We start from the raw sequence: 18,676 nt of genomic DNA, 5'->3' as shown, positions 1-18,676 counted from the left end.
TTCAGAGTGTCAGGCTCTCCTCTGACTTACCTGGCTTACGCCATAGGCATTGGTGTAAAATACTCCAACTTTCAAATACTGATTCTTTTCCTTCATGTAGGTTAAGACGATTGAACTTGAAGGAGACCTCTTGGAGGATCATTTTGAAACTACTGTAAAAATGAGTACATACCTTGTAGCCTACATAGTTTGTGATTTCAAGTCTGTGAGTGGGACAACCTCATCAGGGGTCAAGGTGAGATTGAGATCTAATTTCATACACAGCACAGAATAGTGTGCTGAGCACAATGAACTTTTCTTTATTTTCTTAAGCTTTGTTCCTTATTATCAAAGTGTCATGCTTATCTTACAAACAAGAAATAGGTAAAAAATAATAATAATAATAAATTACCCATAAATCCATTACTAGGATATAATTACTAATAATGTTAATGTATACCTTCCAACTACTTTCTATATGTATGTCAGTATATGGCAGTATCCTATCTAGTAAAGACAGAATATGCAAATTGACCATCACATAGTCACAAAGATGGCGGCGCCCATAGCCACAAGATGGTGGTGCCCAGTCCCCTCAGCCCTGCTGGAGTCCCCCAGTCCTTTCAGCCCTGCCAGGGGTGGCAGGCCCGCAGTGCGGCCGGACCCACCCTCAGCCCCCCAGCCACCCAGGGCCGGCCCGAGGTGCAGGCAAGCCTCCGATGTCAGCTGCCCAGCCACCCAGGGTGGGCCCGAGACATAGGCAAGCCTCGGATGTCAGCTGCCCAGCCACCCAGGGCTGCCTGAGGCTCAGGTAACCAGGGCTGGCCGAGGCTTGCTCTGCCGGCAGTGGCAGCGGCAAACCAAGGCTTGCTCTGCTGGCAGTGGCAGCAGCAGAGGTGTGATGGGGGCGTCGCCTTTCCCTGATGGCTGGGTCGCCTCCCACCCCTTAGGGCTCCCGGACTGTGAGCAGGCAGGGCTGAGGGACCCCCCTCCAATGCATGAATTTTCATGCACCGGGCCTCTAAAATACATATATATATATATATATTGTATATATACTTTGTATAAAATAATATGTGACTATTTTAACTCAATCTTTACCATAATATGCAATAAAAATTGAATGCCATTAAATATTTTTCTGTAATACTATATTAATAAATGCTTAGTACTATACCTCATAGAGGTACCATAAAATTTTTTTAATCAGCACCTTATTTCAGGACATTCACATTGTTTCCAATTGTTTTTCTCAATGAAAGAAACTCTTCATAATTTTTAGAGTCTTCATTGTTTGCAAAAATTTACAATACCCAATATTTATTTTTATATAAGTTTTGCAAACATCAATAGACACATTAAAATAAACAAAAACTCCTTACCCTGAGGAACCAAATGATTGACATAAAAACATATTCAAAGAACCATAAAATAATAACGCTTATGAAAAATAGCCATAAAATGGCTATAAAATGGCTATTACAATTTGCATACATATGACAACTATGGAAATGTAGATAAATTATGCACCATGTATCTGCACACACATCAGGGCATCTCTGCACATAGGTCTGTGTGTGCACAGCTATAGACACGTGAGCGATCAGATGGCGCTTTACTTCATAGGATAGGTTGCTGTCAGCTTCCTTGGACTCCTATCCCAGGTCTATAGATTCTACGTGCGTGACTTAGAGCAAGTTACTTAATTTCCAGGGAGATAATAGCAGCTACTTCGTAATGTTATTGAGAGGATTAATTTATATTTACATGTACACTTTTAACACAGTGCCTGGTAATCCATCAAAACATGGCAGCCATGAACATATCCTTCCTATAAAAGTTCTCAGGAACTTCAGTTAGTTCAGAGCATGAAAGCAGATAATGAAATGAAAGTAGCACTATGCTTGAAACCCAAGAAAATCAGAAACTAACTTTATCTTTTCTAATTAATGGCTATTTGCTTTGAGGGAAGTCAATGAACATAGTTGGCATTTTTTAGTTTAAAGTAAACTAGACTAGGAAGGGGATCCAAAAAGTTCTTAAAGGCTTTTCCACCTCATAGAACTATGTTTTATTTGAATTGTGCTAATCATAACTTTGGAAGGCTAGTTTTAAGTGTACATGATACTGATGAGCACAAGTGGACTCTCATGACATAATAGGTTAACAGAGCTTGAAATGTACCATTAGCACCTAGGGAATGAATTGTCATGAAAGATGCAGGGTTGTTTATAATTTTCACGAGTGGCTTTTGCTTTAATACTTTACAGAACATCGGATCTCCTATTGACAACATGCTTTAATGGTATTTCAATAATTTCTTGAGACATGCAGTTTGCTTTTCTTTGGATAAGGTTTGTTAGGAACGGTATCGTGCCAGGGATCTGTCATTCAAAGACCACTCTTTCTGACCAACGTTTTGCAGGTGTCCATCTATGCATCCCCAGACAAATGGAGTCAAACTCATTATGCTTTGGAGGCATCATTGAAGCTACTTGATTTTTATGAAAGTTACTTTGATATCTACTATCCACTCCCAAAACTGGGTAGGTGTCTTTATTTTTGCTTATAGAATTTGCTTTGAGTCCCTCCCCCTTTAGATGTAATTTAAATGAGCACTCAGGAGGTTACATAGTACAGGAAGCAATGATTTGTACCTCAGAGGGGGTCCTTGAGTGTAGAAAAGTATTTACTAAAAGCCTAAGTAGTGTGGATAATTCCTCTATTCTTTTATCAGGTTTAAAATTAAAATAGCTGCATTCCATATGGGGTTTAATTTGGTGAATTTTCTGGAGCACATTTTTTTTCTATACCATATTTGTACAAGACCAGCAATGTTTCATAAAAGTTGCCACAGATTTATGTAAACAGCTGAAAATTGTCCCTTCATCTCTTATCTGTAGTGTAATTGAGGCTAGAAAATAAGAAAGACTGTGGTACAGATTTTTAAAAAATATTTGGAGGAGATAGATAATTTGCATGTGGTAGTAGACCTTTATGTAAGAAAATACAGTCAATCTTGGTTTTAATTTTCTATCTTAAAAAATAAGATAGAAATATCGTAATATTGCAGAACATATAAAAACTATGATTTAATTTTGTAGCTTATATAGATTACTTTTTAAGAGTTTCTGACAGTGACAAAACATTTATTTCCTTTGGGACGTTAGGAAATATTCCTCCTTATCATATCATTCTCCTTTCCCCACAACCTCCATTCAATTTTTTTTTAGAGAAGGTAAAAGGGAACATTAAAATACACCAGGAGCTTATAACTATAGTTGCTGAATCTCACTGTATTATTAGAGTGTGGATTCTATATACCCCTTAGTATACCCCTTAGCACAGATATACTAACTCCAGTTACCCACAATCCACTGCTCTCCTCTATGTCAAAAGTCAAGGAAAGATTAAATAACAGCAATCAACAATCTGATGTTGTTCTTGAAAAATGCAACCTTGAAGAGTATATGAAATGTATTTTAAAGCTAACTGAAAAGAAGCATGCAGCTTAAAAAAAATAGAGCTGATTTAAGTGTCTCTAATGGCTTTGAGAAATAATCCAACTAATAGAAGATCAACAGTAAAATTTAGAAAAGGAGTCATTTCCACATTTGAAGTGCTAATGGATACAGATCTTTATTAGTGCCAATTTAGTTTCTTATTTTGTTATAAGTATTTGTTTTTATACACTGGAATTAACTAGTACTAATTCCAGACAACGCCATTTAAACCAATGACGTGGTTCATTACAAACTTAAAAAAATTATCTTTCTTTTCAGCTGAACAGTACTTCTTCCAAAATGTCATGGCAAAATAAAAAAAAATCAAGATCAAATATTAGCCAGAAATTTTAAATTTCTAACTTACATGAAGTCACCGGCAAAAGATGCATACACACATAGACACACACACACACATACACACACACACACACACACACACATACACACACTTCCTCCCCCACCCATGACTTAGTTAAGAGGTAGAGAAAATATCAATGTTGAGAGGAAATTGAGGTAAAAACTTTTTGAAAAAAACAATGGTTAATGTCAATAGGGTACTTCAACTGCAACTAAAACTGTATTGATAGAATATATTCTACTTGACATGGGTACTGATTATTTTTAGTGCAACTACAAGACACTATGTCAATGTTAAGATATTCTTGATGTTTTTAGAAAGTCTGCTATGTATACTGCAAGGATCATAATGTATTTGAAGAGGAAGCAAATCCCACTTCTGGTATGGAAGCCATAATGGTCAAGTATGGTTGTTCTTATGTTTTAGATCTAGTTGCGATTCCTGACTTTGGAGCTGGAGCCATGGAAAATTGGGGCCTCATCACATATAAAGAAACATCACTGCTCTTTGATCCAAAGACCTCTTCTGCTTTTGATAAACTATGGGTGACCAGAGTCATAGCCCATGAATTAGCACACCAGGTACTTGGTACTCATGACATTTTCTTAGTATCAGTCCAAAAGAGCATTATGCAGGACACCACCAATCTTCCTAAAACAACATAAAATTGTATTATTTTATCTCTAGAGGGGACCTTACGGATTACCAAACTAGACACAATATGTCAAGTAGCAGAGGGCTACAGCTCTAGGCTATGGGACTCAGAGAAAATTTATCATGAGAGAAGTGATCGCTTTATTTGTCTAAAACCCTTCAGGGTAGACCCTCCAAATGACATTTAGTAGTGAAGGGTAGCAACTATGCAAATTCATAGAACACAGAATTGGAAACCCTACAAAAATATTAAATATATTTTTCTTATAGCCTTAGTACTGTGACATTCCAAAATCAAGCTTCTTGAAACTTTGTGAGGATTACAGATGTCTGTTCCTGTCGTATAGTAGGCCCTCAATTAGTGTAAGTTATTAATGATGATGACAATGCCCACTACTACTGCTACCATTACTTGCAGAGTAAGATTTCCAAGGCCCACTTATTGACACTCTTACATACAAATATGGAGCCAAAAAACTAATACTATAGATATCAGAGACCATTTCTACTCTATTTATTTCTGAAAATCCCCAGTAGCACAGTGAATTATTTAGAGCCCTAGAAATTCTCTTTCACCATGTAGGTAAATATCATGACAATATAGAATCTGGTAGTTTCTCTTCTTTTTAATTTTTAAGTTCACCTTTTATTATCATCATAATAATGTCTTTTGTTTTTTTTAAGCAGTGAACTAAATAGCCAATTACATAGGAGCTATGCTCTGCATTGCACTATGTGGGCAGCTTTCTCAGATTCAGGATCTCCCCACTGGCCCATCATAGAGATTTTGGATATTTGTCACTGGTAGCTCTAAAGCACTTAACTGAGCCTAGAGATTCCTAATCTTTCTACCCAGTGTTCATAGGGAAATGGTCAGAGAGCTCTAGCTCTTCAGCTCCACACTCCCTCTGAGTTTTCCTTTAATAGCTTTTCTTTTGTGGAAATGCAGAGTTTATGGATGGATAAAGCAGCAGGCTGCACTAGAATTTTTTGGCTTGACTATTTTGTCTCCATATGACTGTGTCACTCCTCTGTGGAAAACCCTGGTAAAAACTCCCAGTGCCAACTGGGTGAGTCAAGGGTCCCCAGAATGGCATACAAGGTCCCCATGACAGCCCCTCTCCACCTCTCCAGCCTCATCTCTTACTGACACCCTAAGTTTTAGCCATCCCAGACCACTGCCATTTCCTGAACATGCTAGGTTGTGTTGCTCCTCTATGAGTTTGTTACTACTGATCTGCCCAGAGCACACACCACTCCCAACATACCCAAGACCACTTGCAAGACTCAGGAAATGAATCATTTCCTAACTAATCTACAAACTCTCCAAGCAGAACTGATTCTTTCCTGCTGGAACCCTCTGTCCCTGTACAGACATTGATCATGGCAACCTAATGCTTTATGGAATTATTTGTCTGCTGGTTGACCTCCATCATTTGTAATGAGACAGAGGCTGTATTATATGTATTCACATTTCTAATATATGGCTTGGTACAAGGAACATAGGTTCTCAATAGATACTCATTGAATGAGTAAGCAAACTACTCTTGCTAACTAAAAAAAGTGGCCAGAATCAGCTCAACCTGTATTTCTCATATTCATCATTTCTATAATTGAGGAAACACCACCTGTCCCTTCTCACAAATGTCCTTGGGAAGATTGGTGCCCACTTGCAAAATGATCTGAGGGTCATCAAAAAAGGAATAGAGCTCAAACATTTTCTAAAAGCTACAGACGTAGCTGTTCTCTATAACTGTATCAAGGCTCTTCTGGATCTTAAAATCTTTTAGTTTCCCATCTTCCTGGAGACTGCAATCCTAAAATAGATAAACTAGATGCACTGTATTGGGTATATAGGCTAAATAAATAAAATATAAAAGGACACACAAATAGTAATATTTAAAACTACAGATCAAATATAGGTCAATGGTAGAATTCTGTTTAGATTATCCTTATACATCCTTTTTATTTTATGTACATAGTTAAAATCTTAGACCTTTATTCACTTTAGTGGCCAAGTTAATCCCTGGAAATGTCAGGGCAGAGGTTAACACCAAATATGCTCATCAGTAATACTAAGTAACAATTTGAATGTCCTAAATGAATTCTTAGGATCCTCTTAAGTACCTACTACTTAAATAAAGAGGTAACTTCACCAAGGATATTTTGACATATTTTTTCCTTAGACCATCACCATATATCAAAGATAAGCTAAGATTATAGTTGTGCAAGACACAAACACCCCCCACCCAAAAAATGTTTTATTTTCTTCCAGAATCTAATAGCTAAGAAGTATTGGAAGGATAGAATGAAAATTGGAGAGTTGGAGGCAATGGGAACAAAAAAGAAAAGTGAAGCAAACAAAAATGTGGTAGTGAGACAAAAAAGCAGGGAATTCAGTTGAATAACACTAGTGAGTCGCAAGAACTTTTAAAACATGCAAAGCCTGACTATTTAGTCAGGGGCACTGACCTCTTCTCCCTTAGATTATCAAATTAAAAAGTGACGACAACCAATACAATAGCTGTCAGGTCTGAATGAATCAAAATTATACCTATTTTTTGTCAGAATGGCAAAAAATATATTTTGTGTGTGCCACAGGATTTTAATTATTTTATATGTGCCATGAGATGAAACAGGTAGAAGGAAATTGTCCAGAAAGAAAAGGGTAGCTAAGATAGAGGAAAGGCCTTATTTACTAAAAGAAGGAAATTGGCATCCATTATATTTTTTACTACAGTTAGCAATTACCTGTATTTTTTGACTTTGAATAACATGGAGTTTTTACCTCCTAGTGGTTTGGCAACCTGGTTACAATGGAATGGTGGAATGACATTTGGCTCAATGAGGGTTTTGCAAAGTACATGGAACTTATCTCCGTTAATGCTACATATCCAGCGCTACAATTCGTAAGTTCACAGTTTTGTACATCATACCATGTGCCCTAAGCAATTGTCGATTTACTGTTAAAATGTTTGTGAATGCTAAAGAGAAAACAATATAGCATCGTGTTTTTGAGCCTATGATGTTTTGTTTGATATACAAAGCAAACGGTATTAGTTTGCTAGGCCTGCCATGATAAAATACCAGACGGGGTGGCTTAAACAACAGCAATTTACTTTCTCATAGTTCTGGAGACTAGAAGTTTGAGATCAATGTATCGGCAGGTTTGGTTTTCTCTGAGACCTCTCGCCTTGGCTCACAGAGGCCTCCTTTTTTGCTGTATCTGCACATAGTCTTTCCTCTGGTGTTTCTCTGTGTGTCCAAATTTCCTCTTCTTATAAGGACACCAGTCAGGTTTGATGATGGCCCACCCTTCAGCTTCATTTTAACTCAGTCCCCTCTGTTAAGGCCCTATTTCCAAACACAGTCACATGCTGGAGACTAGGGCTTCACCTTAGGAACTGGAGAGGGGCATACTATTCAGCCCATACCATAAATTCCCCAAACAAAAAAATTTTGGACAGAGAACTCCAGTAGCACAAATACTCAGGTGTGCATGTGGAGCGAGAGGAAGAAATTTCTCTGCCCATATACAGTGATATAGGATAAGATAATGCCCGTGGCTATAGATCCGTGCAGAGTTCCTGGTATGTAACCTGAATTAGGCATGACTGGGGGCACGGTCCTCTAGAATTTACAAAGGGCCTATTGTTCACTTCCCCAAAATGTATAAAACGATTTCTTCAATGCTCTCCCTTCAGGGAGCACGCCCTTGCCTTTCCCTTCCCCTTCCCCCTCCCTGCCCCAGGCGTGTTACCTTTAGTTTCCTCACTCCCAAGCTCCAACGGCCCTTCCTTGACCTCTGGAACTTGTTTGCTAAACCCACTTCTTCTAGGAATTACTTTGTCTACCTCTGTAATTTACCCAATAAATGTTCTCTTGCCAAAATAAAATATATATATATATATATATATATATATATATATATTTCTTCAAAATTGTCTTTTTATAGACACAGGGGATCTAAACACCACATCAAACTGGTTAATGATTAGCTCTTTGGAGTAGGCATTGGTACATCGGTTCTTAACCTGTGGGTCGTGACCCTTTGGGGGTCGAACGACCCTTTCACAGGGGTCGCCTAAGACCATCGGAAAACACATATATAATTACATATTGTTTTTGTGATTAATCACTATGCTTTAATTATGTTCAATTTGTAACAATGAAAATACATCCTGCATATCAGATATTTACAATGCAATTCATAACAGTAGCAAAATTACAGTTATGAAGTAGCAACGAAAGTAATTTTATGGTTGGGGGTCACCACAACATGAGGAACTGTATTAAAGGGTCACGGCATTAGGAAGGTTGAGAACCATGGATTCAAAGTCAGTGTCTTATTGCTATGTGATGAATACATGTTTTAGTCCCAAAGCTTCATATAGTCTCACTTATAAAATGCATCTAGTGCATCTCCCAACCAGGCAGATGATGGATGTAAGTTCCTGGCATGTAGCAAGTGTTCACTAATGGGAACCATTAGTGTTAGTTCTGTATCCAAAGGTTTGGTCGCTGGTAAACATTCATGACATATCTGAGGGGATGTTGGATTTATACCTTTATGAGTAGAGAATTGTTGAAAGGGAAATATATAAAGGGAAAGAAACTTATAATCAATTGTCAGAAATATTAATTGAATAATTACTTCTAAGAATATCTTGCTAAACCTAGTATGTTTTCTATTGCTTTGAGAATGTCAAATTGAAATTGAAAAAAATGTTCTCTTCTGTTTAGGATAACTATTTTTTGGAAGTGTGTTTTGAAGTCATTAAAAGAGATTCACTAAATTCATCCCATCCTATCTCCAATCAAGCAAAAACCCCTACTGAAATACAGGAAATGTTTGACACAATTTCCTACAACAAGGTAGTAAATGCTGTGGGCAGTAGAAACTGTTTTCAGGAGAACTAAAAGGAGGCCTATAAAATTAACAGTTGAAGTTGGTGCTGCCGGGTTACTGTCACCTGTTTTACTTTTTATTTTATTTGCTGTTCATTTTTCAGACATTCTATAAGTTCTGTAAAATTAAGCTTCCTTTAAAAATATGTCACACTAAAAAAATATATCCTACTACCTTTTCCTTTATATATTCTTTTCCTTTTCTCTCTCTTTAGGGAGCTTGTATTTTAAATATGTTCAAGGATTTCTTGAGTGAGGAGAAATTTCGGAAAGGAATTATTCACTACTTAAAGAAGTTCAGCTATGGAAATGCTAAGAATGATGATTTGTGGAACAGCATGTCAAATGTAAGTCAAATGTTGGGTTACAGCAGCTGTTAAGCCTATAAGCTGAGAGGCTAATTATGAAGGTTATAAATAGTTATATTGTCAGTCAACAAACATTTATTCCACTTGCCACACTACCAGGGTCCTTAGAAGACAGCACCTTCCCTTTTCCTCTGGCTCCATACTAAACTGGGAGGCCACACTGGGTTAGCCAGAGGGGTTTGGCACTTGACCTCCTTCTCTTTGGTTTCCCTGCTGTGGTTAACCATACACTTTTATCCTCCCATTTTCCAAAATCTTTAATGACTTTGTAATTCCTATTAAATAATAACTAATCTTCTCTGCCCAAATTTTAAGGTTGAACTCTACTTGTTCAATTTGTCTTTGGTGTGTGTAGTAGTGTGGGGGAAATTAAAGGAGAAATTTGGCCAAGAATAAGAGGATTTTTAAAAGCCAATTGTGAATACCGCTATGTTAATCTTTGTCTCATTATAATCATATCAGGAAGGGAAGGTAGGCATTCTTACCCCATTTGTACAGATAGGAAAACTAACACTAAGGGGAAGATTTGCTCAAGATCATATACCAAGTGAGTGAGGGAGTCAGTGCTTAAAATCTGTTTTCTGACTCTGAGTTTAGTATTCTTTCTTTCCATTACATCACAGTTTCTTCCCAGTTATCAGTAAAGTCTCCCACTTAACCTTCTCTTAAAGGTCCTATATTTTAGTTGACCCCTTTCTGATGCCAAATGAAACTGTGGTATGCAAATGATAAATTCCTGAAAATAACTTACTCAGCATTATGTCACATAACGTCAGTTCTAATCCATGTCATAGCAACTTGGAAATCAAAAGAATTCTCTGGTGTTATTTTTTAAAGTGATTTAATAGCATTTGAGAGCCTTAGACAATGTGTATGTCATTTTCCCCACCTACAGTTGTCCTTAGAGCTTTAAATCCTAGTTTAAAGGGTTGATTGCCAAGCAGGTGGTTTTCTTAGGTCTCATATCAATTCTGAATTCAAAATTTATTGTGCATTCATTATACTAGTACGTTTGCTACTATGGTAGTCATTGGAAATAGCAAAGGTGTTTTCCCCAATGCCAAGGAATTTATGATGTGATGGGAGAAAGTTAATACTAGACACAGTTACCTAAATGATAAAGAAGGGCATGAGTAATATGCAGACTAAAAGGATAAACTAGGACCCTTTCCAGGGGAAAGGAAACAAATGAAAGAAAAATTCAACAAATTGATTCAACCCTAAAACAGTTATCTCACCATGGTGAACTTCTTTAGCAAATTTTAAGTATATAGATGAAAATTTAATTCATCTGGACATGATAAGGAATATAGAAATTTCTGAACTAACTTTGTGTATTTCCTATGGTCACTGCGAAGATGCCTTTTACAGTGGGGCCTTGACTTATGAGTTTAATTCGTTCCGAGACCGAGCTCATTAAGGAGCTCGTTAACTCAAATTACTCTGTCAACTCAATGCAAAAAATCGGAGGAGAGACAGCTGGTATCTCAAAAAACTGGTTAGTTGGTACACTCGTAAGTCAAGGCCCCACTGTATTCATTTCATGAGTTGCTATGTTCATTATCAAATGTCTAGATCAGTGGTTCTCAACCTTGGCTGCACATTAGAATCACCTGGGAATCTTTTTAAAATCCTGATTTCTGGGCCTCATCGGATGAGGATTTTTAAAAGATTCCCAGGTGATTCTAATGTGCAGCCAAGGTTGAGAACCACTGGTCTAGATGAATTAATTTTCATATAGCTATGCTAGTAAATGTCTGCATTCATGTCTAATATGCATATTCAGTCAACTGGCAGTGCCCGAATGGTAGTGCTCTTCATTCTTGTTCTATAGGGTTGTTTAGAAGGTGATTTTACATCTGGTGGATTTTGTTATTCCGATTCCAAGAGGACACGCAGCACAGTAAGTATAAAGAGATCTACAGAGCAGACCAGAGCTGGCCCAGCACCTGCCGGGAGTGAGTGTGTAGAATAGCCCAACTGTCCCTTTAAGTAACTGGAGAGGAAGAGAGCCTCCAGGATTTTCCTTGAAACAAAGCAGACTGAAGGAGGAATGTTCAGGCCATTTAGGGGGATGATGCTGTTACTGCCACAGTTTTGTTGTTATAATTCAGCTTTCCCACAGCCCCACGGCTAGCTAAGAATATCTCAGCTTTAAATGCCGCTGAGTGCTTACCCAGGCGCTGGCATCCTCTAGGCTCTGAAAACTGCCAAACAGGGTATGTTAGGTTTGGAAATGGAGCAAATGGCTTTTGGCTTTCTTGAGGGCTTGTCTTTTTGTTTACTTCTGGGAAGTTACTGGAGCACTTTAGGAGAGAGGGAGAAAAAGTCATCATAAACAACAACAACAAAAAAGCCAACTCTTATTTAACAGAGTCATGGTAATCCATAAATGATGGATTCTAAAGGAGGATTCTGGATCGTCCAATTTTCAGAAAGCCATGCTAGAAGCTAGAGGTTTTGTTCTCCATTTAATATACTTCTGTTGATACATGGTTCTGTTGGAACACTTAAAGCTCCCCTTAAAGGAAGCCCTTTCTCTCCTAGGCCACCCGCCCTGGGCTCCACCATGACCAAAAGGGAGAGGCGTTTCTTTTCTTGTTGTTTTGAAAGGGAGCAGGAGGAAGGCTCCATCTCAAACCCTTCCTCTTGGCTTTCCCTGCCCTGTGTGTGTTAACCTCAAGCTCCCACTCACATCCCTCCCTCCGGTGCCTTGCGGAGAGCAGCCCTGTCCAGTCCCCGCATTGCTCCGCGCAGAGGCAGCCCGAGTCCGGTCCGAGTCCGAGTCCGCCCTCCTCCCCCAGCCGTGTTTCTGGCATCCCAGGGGCCCCAAATTTCTCATCTCTCTTGGTTTTCTCTCCTCTGTGTTGACTTAACCACAGTCACTTGTCCTTTCAGCTCACCTTTCAGGGGGAAGATGTGGAAGTCAAAGAGATGATGGCTACGTGGACTCTGCAGAAAGGAATCGCCCTCGTGGTGGTTGAACGAGAAGGACGTGCGCTCAGACTGCGACAGGAGCGCTTCCTGAGCGGGGTGTTCAAAGAGGACCCTGGATGGAGGGTCCTGCAGGAAAGGTAACTGCTTGTCTTCTGTCGGTCTAATGGACCTCATCTCCGTTTGTTTGTTGTGGCATTAACTTTCAGCTTCTCTGGCGACCACGAGATGCTATCTCGCACAGGAATGAAGGCCTAAACTAGCCTTGATCACATTTAAAGAGCTGCAGGTGGCCTGGACGGTGTTGTTCACAGTTGCGTTCCTAGTACTTCTGCAGCCACCTTTAGAAACTCAGTTCTGATGTAGAGGTGGTCGATTATATTTCCATTATAATATCTTCTGACTCTTTTCAATACTAGATTTCTGGGCCTTAATAAGTTGCGTGACTGGCCTATACCTAGGAAGTGTTATTACAGCTATACAAATCATCAGAAGAGAAAAGATATTCCCCATGTGATAAATTAAATGCTAAGACCTCCTGTTGCCTTTTTATTTTCACTAATAGACTATAAATGTAATGTCTTAAAATATATGCTGTCCTTGGTAATAATCAAAGCAAATCCAATTAACCACACAGTCTTGTTCACCAGCCTATCCTGAGAAAACACAACACTGTTCTCTGATCTATTAGCCTATTAACAAGAGGAATTAGGTTAGTTTAAAATGAAACAATGCAAGTGAATCTGTGCTGCCTCTTATGATTGTTATTTCTTTTTTCTAAAGATCTAGCTGTCTAATAACAATTCTAGAATTTTTCTGAGAATCAGAAGCAAATTCCAGGGCTTTAGCATATACCAGGTAGAATAGCACATAGAAAGCGAATGTTTTCTCCTTTTGTTTCATCAGTTACCTATTCCCAACCCAACAGCAACGTTTATGCTACTTCTCTGAGACACAGTTTTCTGTTTTTCTGTATGTTCTTCTGAAGTCTGAACCTCAAAGAGCTTGGACGATTTATAACTTGGCAACACAGCCTGGACATTTTTATGTTTGATTCATCATTGGGAAAGCAGGACTCACAATTTTGTAACTTATCAAAATGTCACGAGAGAGTTCAATAGTGTGGATGGTCCAGAATGACAAAGATCTACAATGACCTGTATTTTTCCTCTTCCTGTGGCAGCTTTTAGATTACTGTTTTAAAATTATTATTCTCTAGTTCATGCCTATTCAAACTTGTGAAATGCTAATCTCCCTCTTTTTATCCCCAGATATGTTTATCTGGAAATATCCCTTTCTTCCAGAGCTAAGATTTCATCCAGGAATCATTCCATTAAGTCTTGGCAATATCTATGTGTCCATTTTTTACCTTTTTTGTGTAAATATTTCAATTGCTTTGTTAATTATCTGTACTCTTTGTGGGTTAGCAGGTAGATAATTCCTTTCTGACCCTTTCCTAGATGGAGTCTGTGTATATTGTTTCCTTTAATTTTATATATTTTGAGGACTTTCTCCTGTCCATTGTATACCTGTTAGTGTTTTCAAACCCATAATTTCACATGTGCTGGATTACTATGGTTAATATGGCTTAATCTGGTAAAAGAAGTAAATTCTGGAAGTTTCTAAAAAGTCAGTGAGGAAAAAAATAGCCAGTTTCTGTTATTTAACATAGTAGGACCATTGGAAAGTAACTGAGGCTTCTATCCATGCCTCTTTTCTGCTCTCTGGACTTGCTGACCTGCAGTTCCTAAACTGTTGGCCACTTACAGTCACTAAGCAGATGGGTGGTTGGATGTGGTTAGCTTTGTTGAGCAAAAGGGTAAGTGGAAGGTCATACTGGAATAAGATCTAGACTTCTTAAGGCTTTTTCCTACAGCTTTGATTCAGTTATTTGCATTAGTATCAGGCTGTCTGAGTTTTTGGAAATATGAAAGGAAGATTGGATTTCTTTTTCTTCTTTATAGAAAACAATGAACAGAACTTATTGTGGTATGAGATTTATACAGCAAATGGCACAGGTAATTGTGACAGAATTCAACTAGGTATATGTTGCTACACCTTCAGTTCTTCATCTTGGAAGAATTATTCCATGCCCAAGGTCTGCTAGTCTTAGCCAATAAAATTGATAAGGTTCCTGATAATGTAAAGGATGGGTGGTTAAGTGCCTTTTACAGTTTATCTGAATCTGACAATGTGAAAATTGAAATAGTCATTTATTTAATTTGTAACGGTCTTTACTTTCTAACATAGGTACCTTTGGCACATCCCATTGACCTACACCACGAGTTCCTCTAATGTGATTCACAGACATATTTTAAAATCAAAGACAGGTAATGAACTAATTAGCCAAACATGTGTTTCAATTCTGAAATTAAATACGTTCTGAACTATTTGGAGGAAAGTACTACTATTAAAAGTTTAAGTTTGGGAAATTTCTTATTTATCCATATACTAGTTACAGAAAGGATATTTTAGCTAGGAAGTAAAATTTTCATTCAGTGGGTGGTTCTCCTGTGCTTTTAGCATTCAGAAATAAGTTTTATTTATATCAAGAAATGATGGCATCCTGTCTTGTCTTTTAATACCTACTAATCCAGCTGTGAAACCATGAGGCAAACATGTATAGTAGAAAAAAGCATACACTTAGGAATTTATTGTCTGTGGATTCATATCATCATTCTGTCATCTATTAGATGTGTGGCCTTAAGAAAAATGTTTAACACTTCCTGAACTTCAGTTTTTTCATCTTAGTTTAAATGAGGACTAGCCCTCACAGTTATTAAGATAATATGATAATGCTATTTTATCACCAAGTATAATGTCTGTCATATTAAAAACACTTAATATTTCAATTTTTCCTTAAACACTTCACTGAAATTTGAGAGAGTTTCCATCAGAACATCATATTCAACCTGGAGTCCTTATTTCACTCCAAATAAGGACTGAACTAATGGATCAACTATTTACATACACATATTTCAATGGCTAGTAACTAAACCTGGAGACATAGCCACCAATAAATCAAGCCAAATTCCAGTCATGCTCATCATCTGGTTCATTGGATCCTTGTATGCCTCTTAGAGCTGCATAGACTGTTTTTGAGAACAAATTTAGCAGTCTTTTTCATATGAATTAATTTATTTATTCATTTAATAAGACCATTATTTCCAGCAGAAACCATCCAGTAGACTATGAAAATCAGTATCATCATAACTCTTCCAAAACTTTGTCTTCTTATTGATTTATTAATAATAGTGTAGAAACTAATTTTTTTTTGGAGATGTTCCTGGCGTATATGCTGATAATGAAATGCCTATGCCAATTTCCTCCTCTCAGATGTTCTGGATTTACCTGAAGATACCAGCTGGGTGAAATTCAATGTGAACTCAAATGGCTACTATATTGTTCATTATGAGGGGCAGGGATGGGACCAACTCATTCAACAGCTGAATCAGAACCACACACTCCTCAGACCTAAGGACAGAACAAGTCTGATCCACGATGCGTTTCAGCTAGTAAGGTAATGTAAAATGTTATCTGATTTCACAGGACATAACTGATTCATAACCAGATATGCTGATTTCAAAATCAAACATTCAGTGTTTTATCATTCATATGATATAGACCTGAACAGAAGCCAAATACTGGCCAATAGGCCAAAGCCTACCCACTGATAAGGTATTTTGGCACACACATGCTTAGATGTTTAATCCACTATTTTAAAATGTGAAGAATTTGATATAAAAATCCTGACTTCTGGAATCTCTTTAACAATGAGAAGATTTGGCAGCTTTGGACCATCATTCTCACAGGGCAGCCATAGAGGAGGGTGCAGTAGGAAGATCCCTGTAGGCCAGGCCTGCACTCTTCCATATGCCCAAGTCCCAGACAGTACACATGAATGACTTGATTCATTCACTTAGGTGAAACCTCCACTAACGCTTTTAACCCCAGATTTAAAATTCGTTTATGCCAGTAGCTTGCTGTTTCACCAAATACCTATGTAATCTGCTGGACAAAAAGTATAAATATAGTCTTAACCTTTACAATTGTAAATGAGATTTTAGTTTAGTACAATAATCCATTCATTACTTTGCCCAATTAGAGAAATCAATGTAAAATTGTAAGGGAAATAAAGGAAGAATTGGCTTCTTATGTTTATTTCTCTTTAGACTTTCCTGGAATGACAAAGTACTTCCTTTCCTTTCCCATTTATCCTCCACGAATAATATGTAGAAAAAATCAGAGATGGCCAATGGGAAACAAATGTAGGGATCAGGTGAAGTGTTGTGCATTGTAACTTTTCCTATTCTGAGAATTACTCATTTTACTGTGTGACATATTATTTCCTTTCAGATGTTTATTTAGGTCAACTTGAGTAAAAACAACCAGCAGGACATTTCTCAGACAAAGCTTCTCCTCCATACAACTGACCTGCTGAGTTAGAAAAGAGAGAGGACTGAGTGCTCAGTCCTCAGCCCCATGGGTCTCAGGAACATCACAGCATCATAGACATCGAAGGCTAGGATTAGAAGAAAGCACCATCCTTCATTTGAGTAGATGCATAACAGACTATTTCTTGTTAGTTGAAGGTTTGTCTGCTCAAAGGAGAGACTCACAGGTTGCATAAAAGTAGATTAAAAATTTAAGACTAGAAAGGATGAAGAATATTGACAATTCAGCAAATGAAGGCCGATCTTTCCATTAGTAGCTAAGTCTTTTGTGCTGTTTCTAACCTATAGATGTTTGGGTAGCCTAAATTTAGCAGAAAGAACACTATAGTTACTGATGCATCAATGGAGAAGCAATGATCTTTTCTTCACTAAATGAACAGGTTAATGAAGTTAATTTAAGAGTACAAATTTTGGTTTAAAGCAGACGAATTCAAGTACTACCTTCTCACTTATTGTTTAACATGAGCAAGTTATTTAACTGTGTTAAGCCTAAATTTTCTAGTCTTTAAAACATTCCTAGTCTTTAAAACTCCAGATTTAAGTAATAATATCTATTGCACAGGTATTTTGAAGATTGCATACAATAAGGCAGATAAAACACCAAGCACAGTACCTGCCCAATAAAGGTCAGCTGTTAGCATTATTAGTGTTATCTAATATACATTGTTTAAAAGATCATGTGTTGAATAGGAAGAGGAGGTGACAGCATAGAAAAATGCATTTCAAATAATGTGAAGTTGAAAAAATGCATTTAAAATATGTGTTTGTGTATTGTTATGCTTTTAACTACATAGGAAAAAAATAAGCTAAATGTGGAGAGAGAAAAAAAAAACACCCAGAAGGATATATTCCAGTGCTGTTAGTAAATGTGTAGGGCAGTGAAATTTTAAGTATTTCCCCCCTCTTCACTAATTTCCAATTATTTTGTGAATTTTTATATTACTTTTATAATAATAAAATTAATTGAATAAGGAGGCAATTTAAAACTCTCATAGTAAGTCTAAACATTGTTACTTGCTAGACTCCCTTGGTGATATATATCTCTTCCTTCCCTATTTTATGAAATATCTATTTAAGAGTTAAAGGAAGTAATCAGTGATCACTTTTAGTTTGGAGACAAAATTTGACCCATGAATAGATATGTATTTTAATTGGATTTTCATACTTTATAAACATAATTTAAGACTTTGATCTCATCTGAGTTGAGTGGAATTAAAATGACAATTTTAATTTCCTTACAGAAAAACTATTTGTTTCTCTTAGCCCCACACCTTAAAAAAAAAATTGCCCCAAATTGCTTCCATAGGAATACGGTTGTATTTCCACAAAGATACCATTTAGCTGAAGCTATATACAATTAAGTAGATACAGATTTTTCCTGTTGGGTTGAAGTGTATGCTTATACATGTGTTTAATCTTTAAGGTAAACAAACATTCAGATAATGTTTTGTGCAGATGGTGAGGAGCTGGATTTTTATTAAACAACTAGAGGCCCGGTGCATGCATTTGTGCACT

At 37.3% G+C, this 18,676-nt stretch overlaps 1 protein-coding gene across 1 annotated transcript in view; it reads left to right on the top strand.

Annotated features, from left to right (window-relative positions):
• ERAP2 (endoplasmic reticulum aminopeptidase 2) overlaps positions 1 to 18,676 on the top strand; it is a 38,512-nt gene that overhangs the window by 8,942 nt on the left and 10,894 nt on the right. The window contains exons 4-13 of the mRNA XM_006081197.3: positions 101 to 235; positions 2,405 to 2,525; positions 4,270 to 4,424; positions 7,293 to 7,406; positions 9,241 to 9,372; positions 9,621 to 9,752; positions 11,608 to 11,676; positions 12,672 to 12,847; positions 14,958 to 15,037; positions 16,044 to 16,227. Coding sequence (XP_006081259.1) covers positions 101 to 235; positions 2,405 to 2,525; positions 4,270 to 4,424; positions 7,293 to 7,406; positions 9,241 to 9,372; positions 9,621 to 9,752; positions 11,608 to 11,676; positions 12,672 to 12,847; positions 14,958 to 15,037; positions 16,044 to 16,227 — 1,298 coding nt within the window. The remainder of the gene's footprint in view (positions 1 to 100; positions 236 to 2,404; positions 2,526 to 4,269; positions 4,425 to 7,292; positions 7,407 to 9,240; positions 9,373 to 9,620; positions 9,753 to 11,607; positions 11,677 to 12,671; positions 12,848 to 14,957; positions 15,038 to 16,043; positions 16,228 to 18,676) is intronic.

The sequence above is a fragment of the Myotis lucifugus genome, unplaced genomic scaffold (assembly GCF_000147115.1).
Source record: "Myotis lucifugus unplaced genomic scaffold, Myoluc2.0 scaffold_0, whole genome shotgun sequence".
NCBI classification, from domain to species: domain Eukaryota; kingdom Metazoa; phylum Chordata; class Mammalia; order Chiroptera; family Vespertilionidae; genus Myotis; species Myotis lucifugus.
Note: the sequence above shows the minus strand (reverse complement) of the source record. Positions and strands in the feature narration are given on the sequence as shown.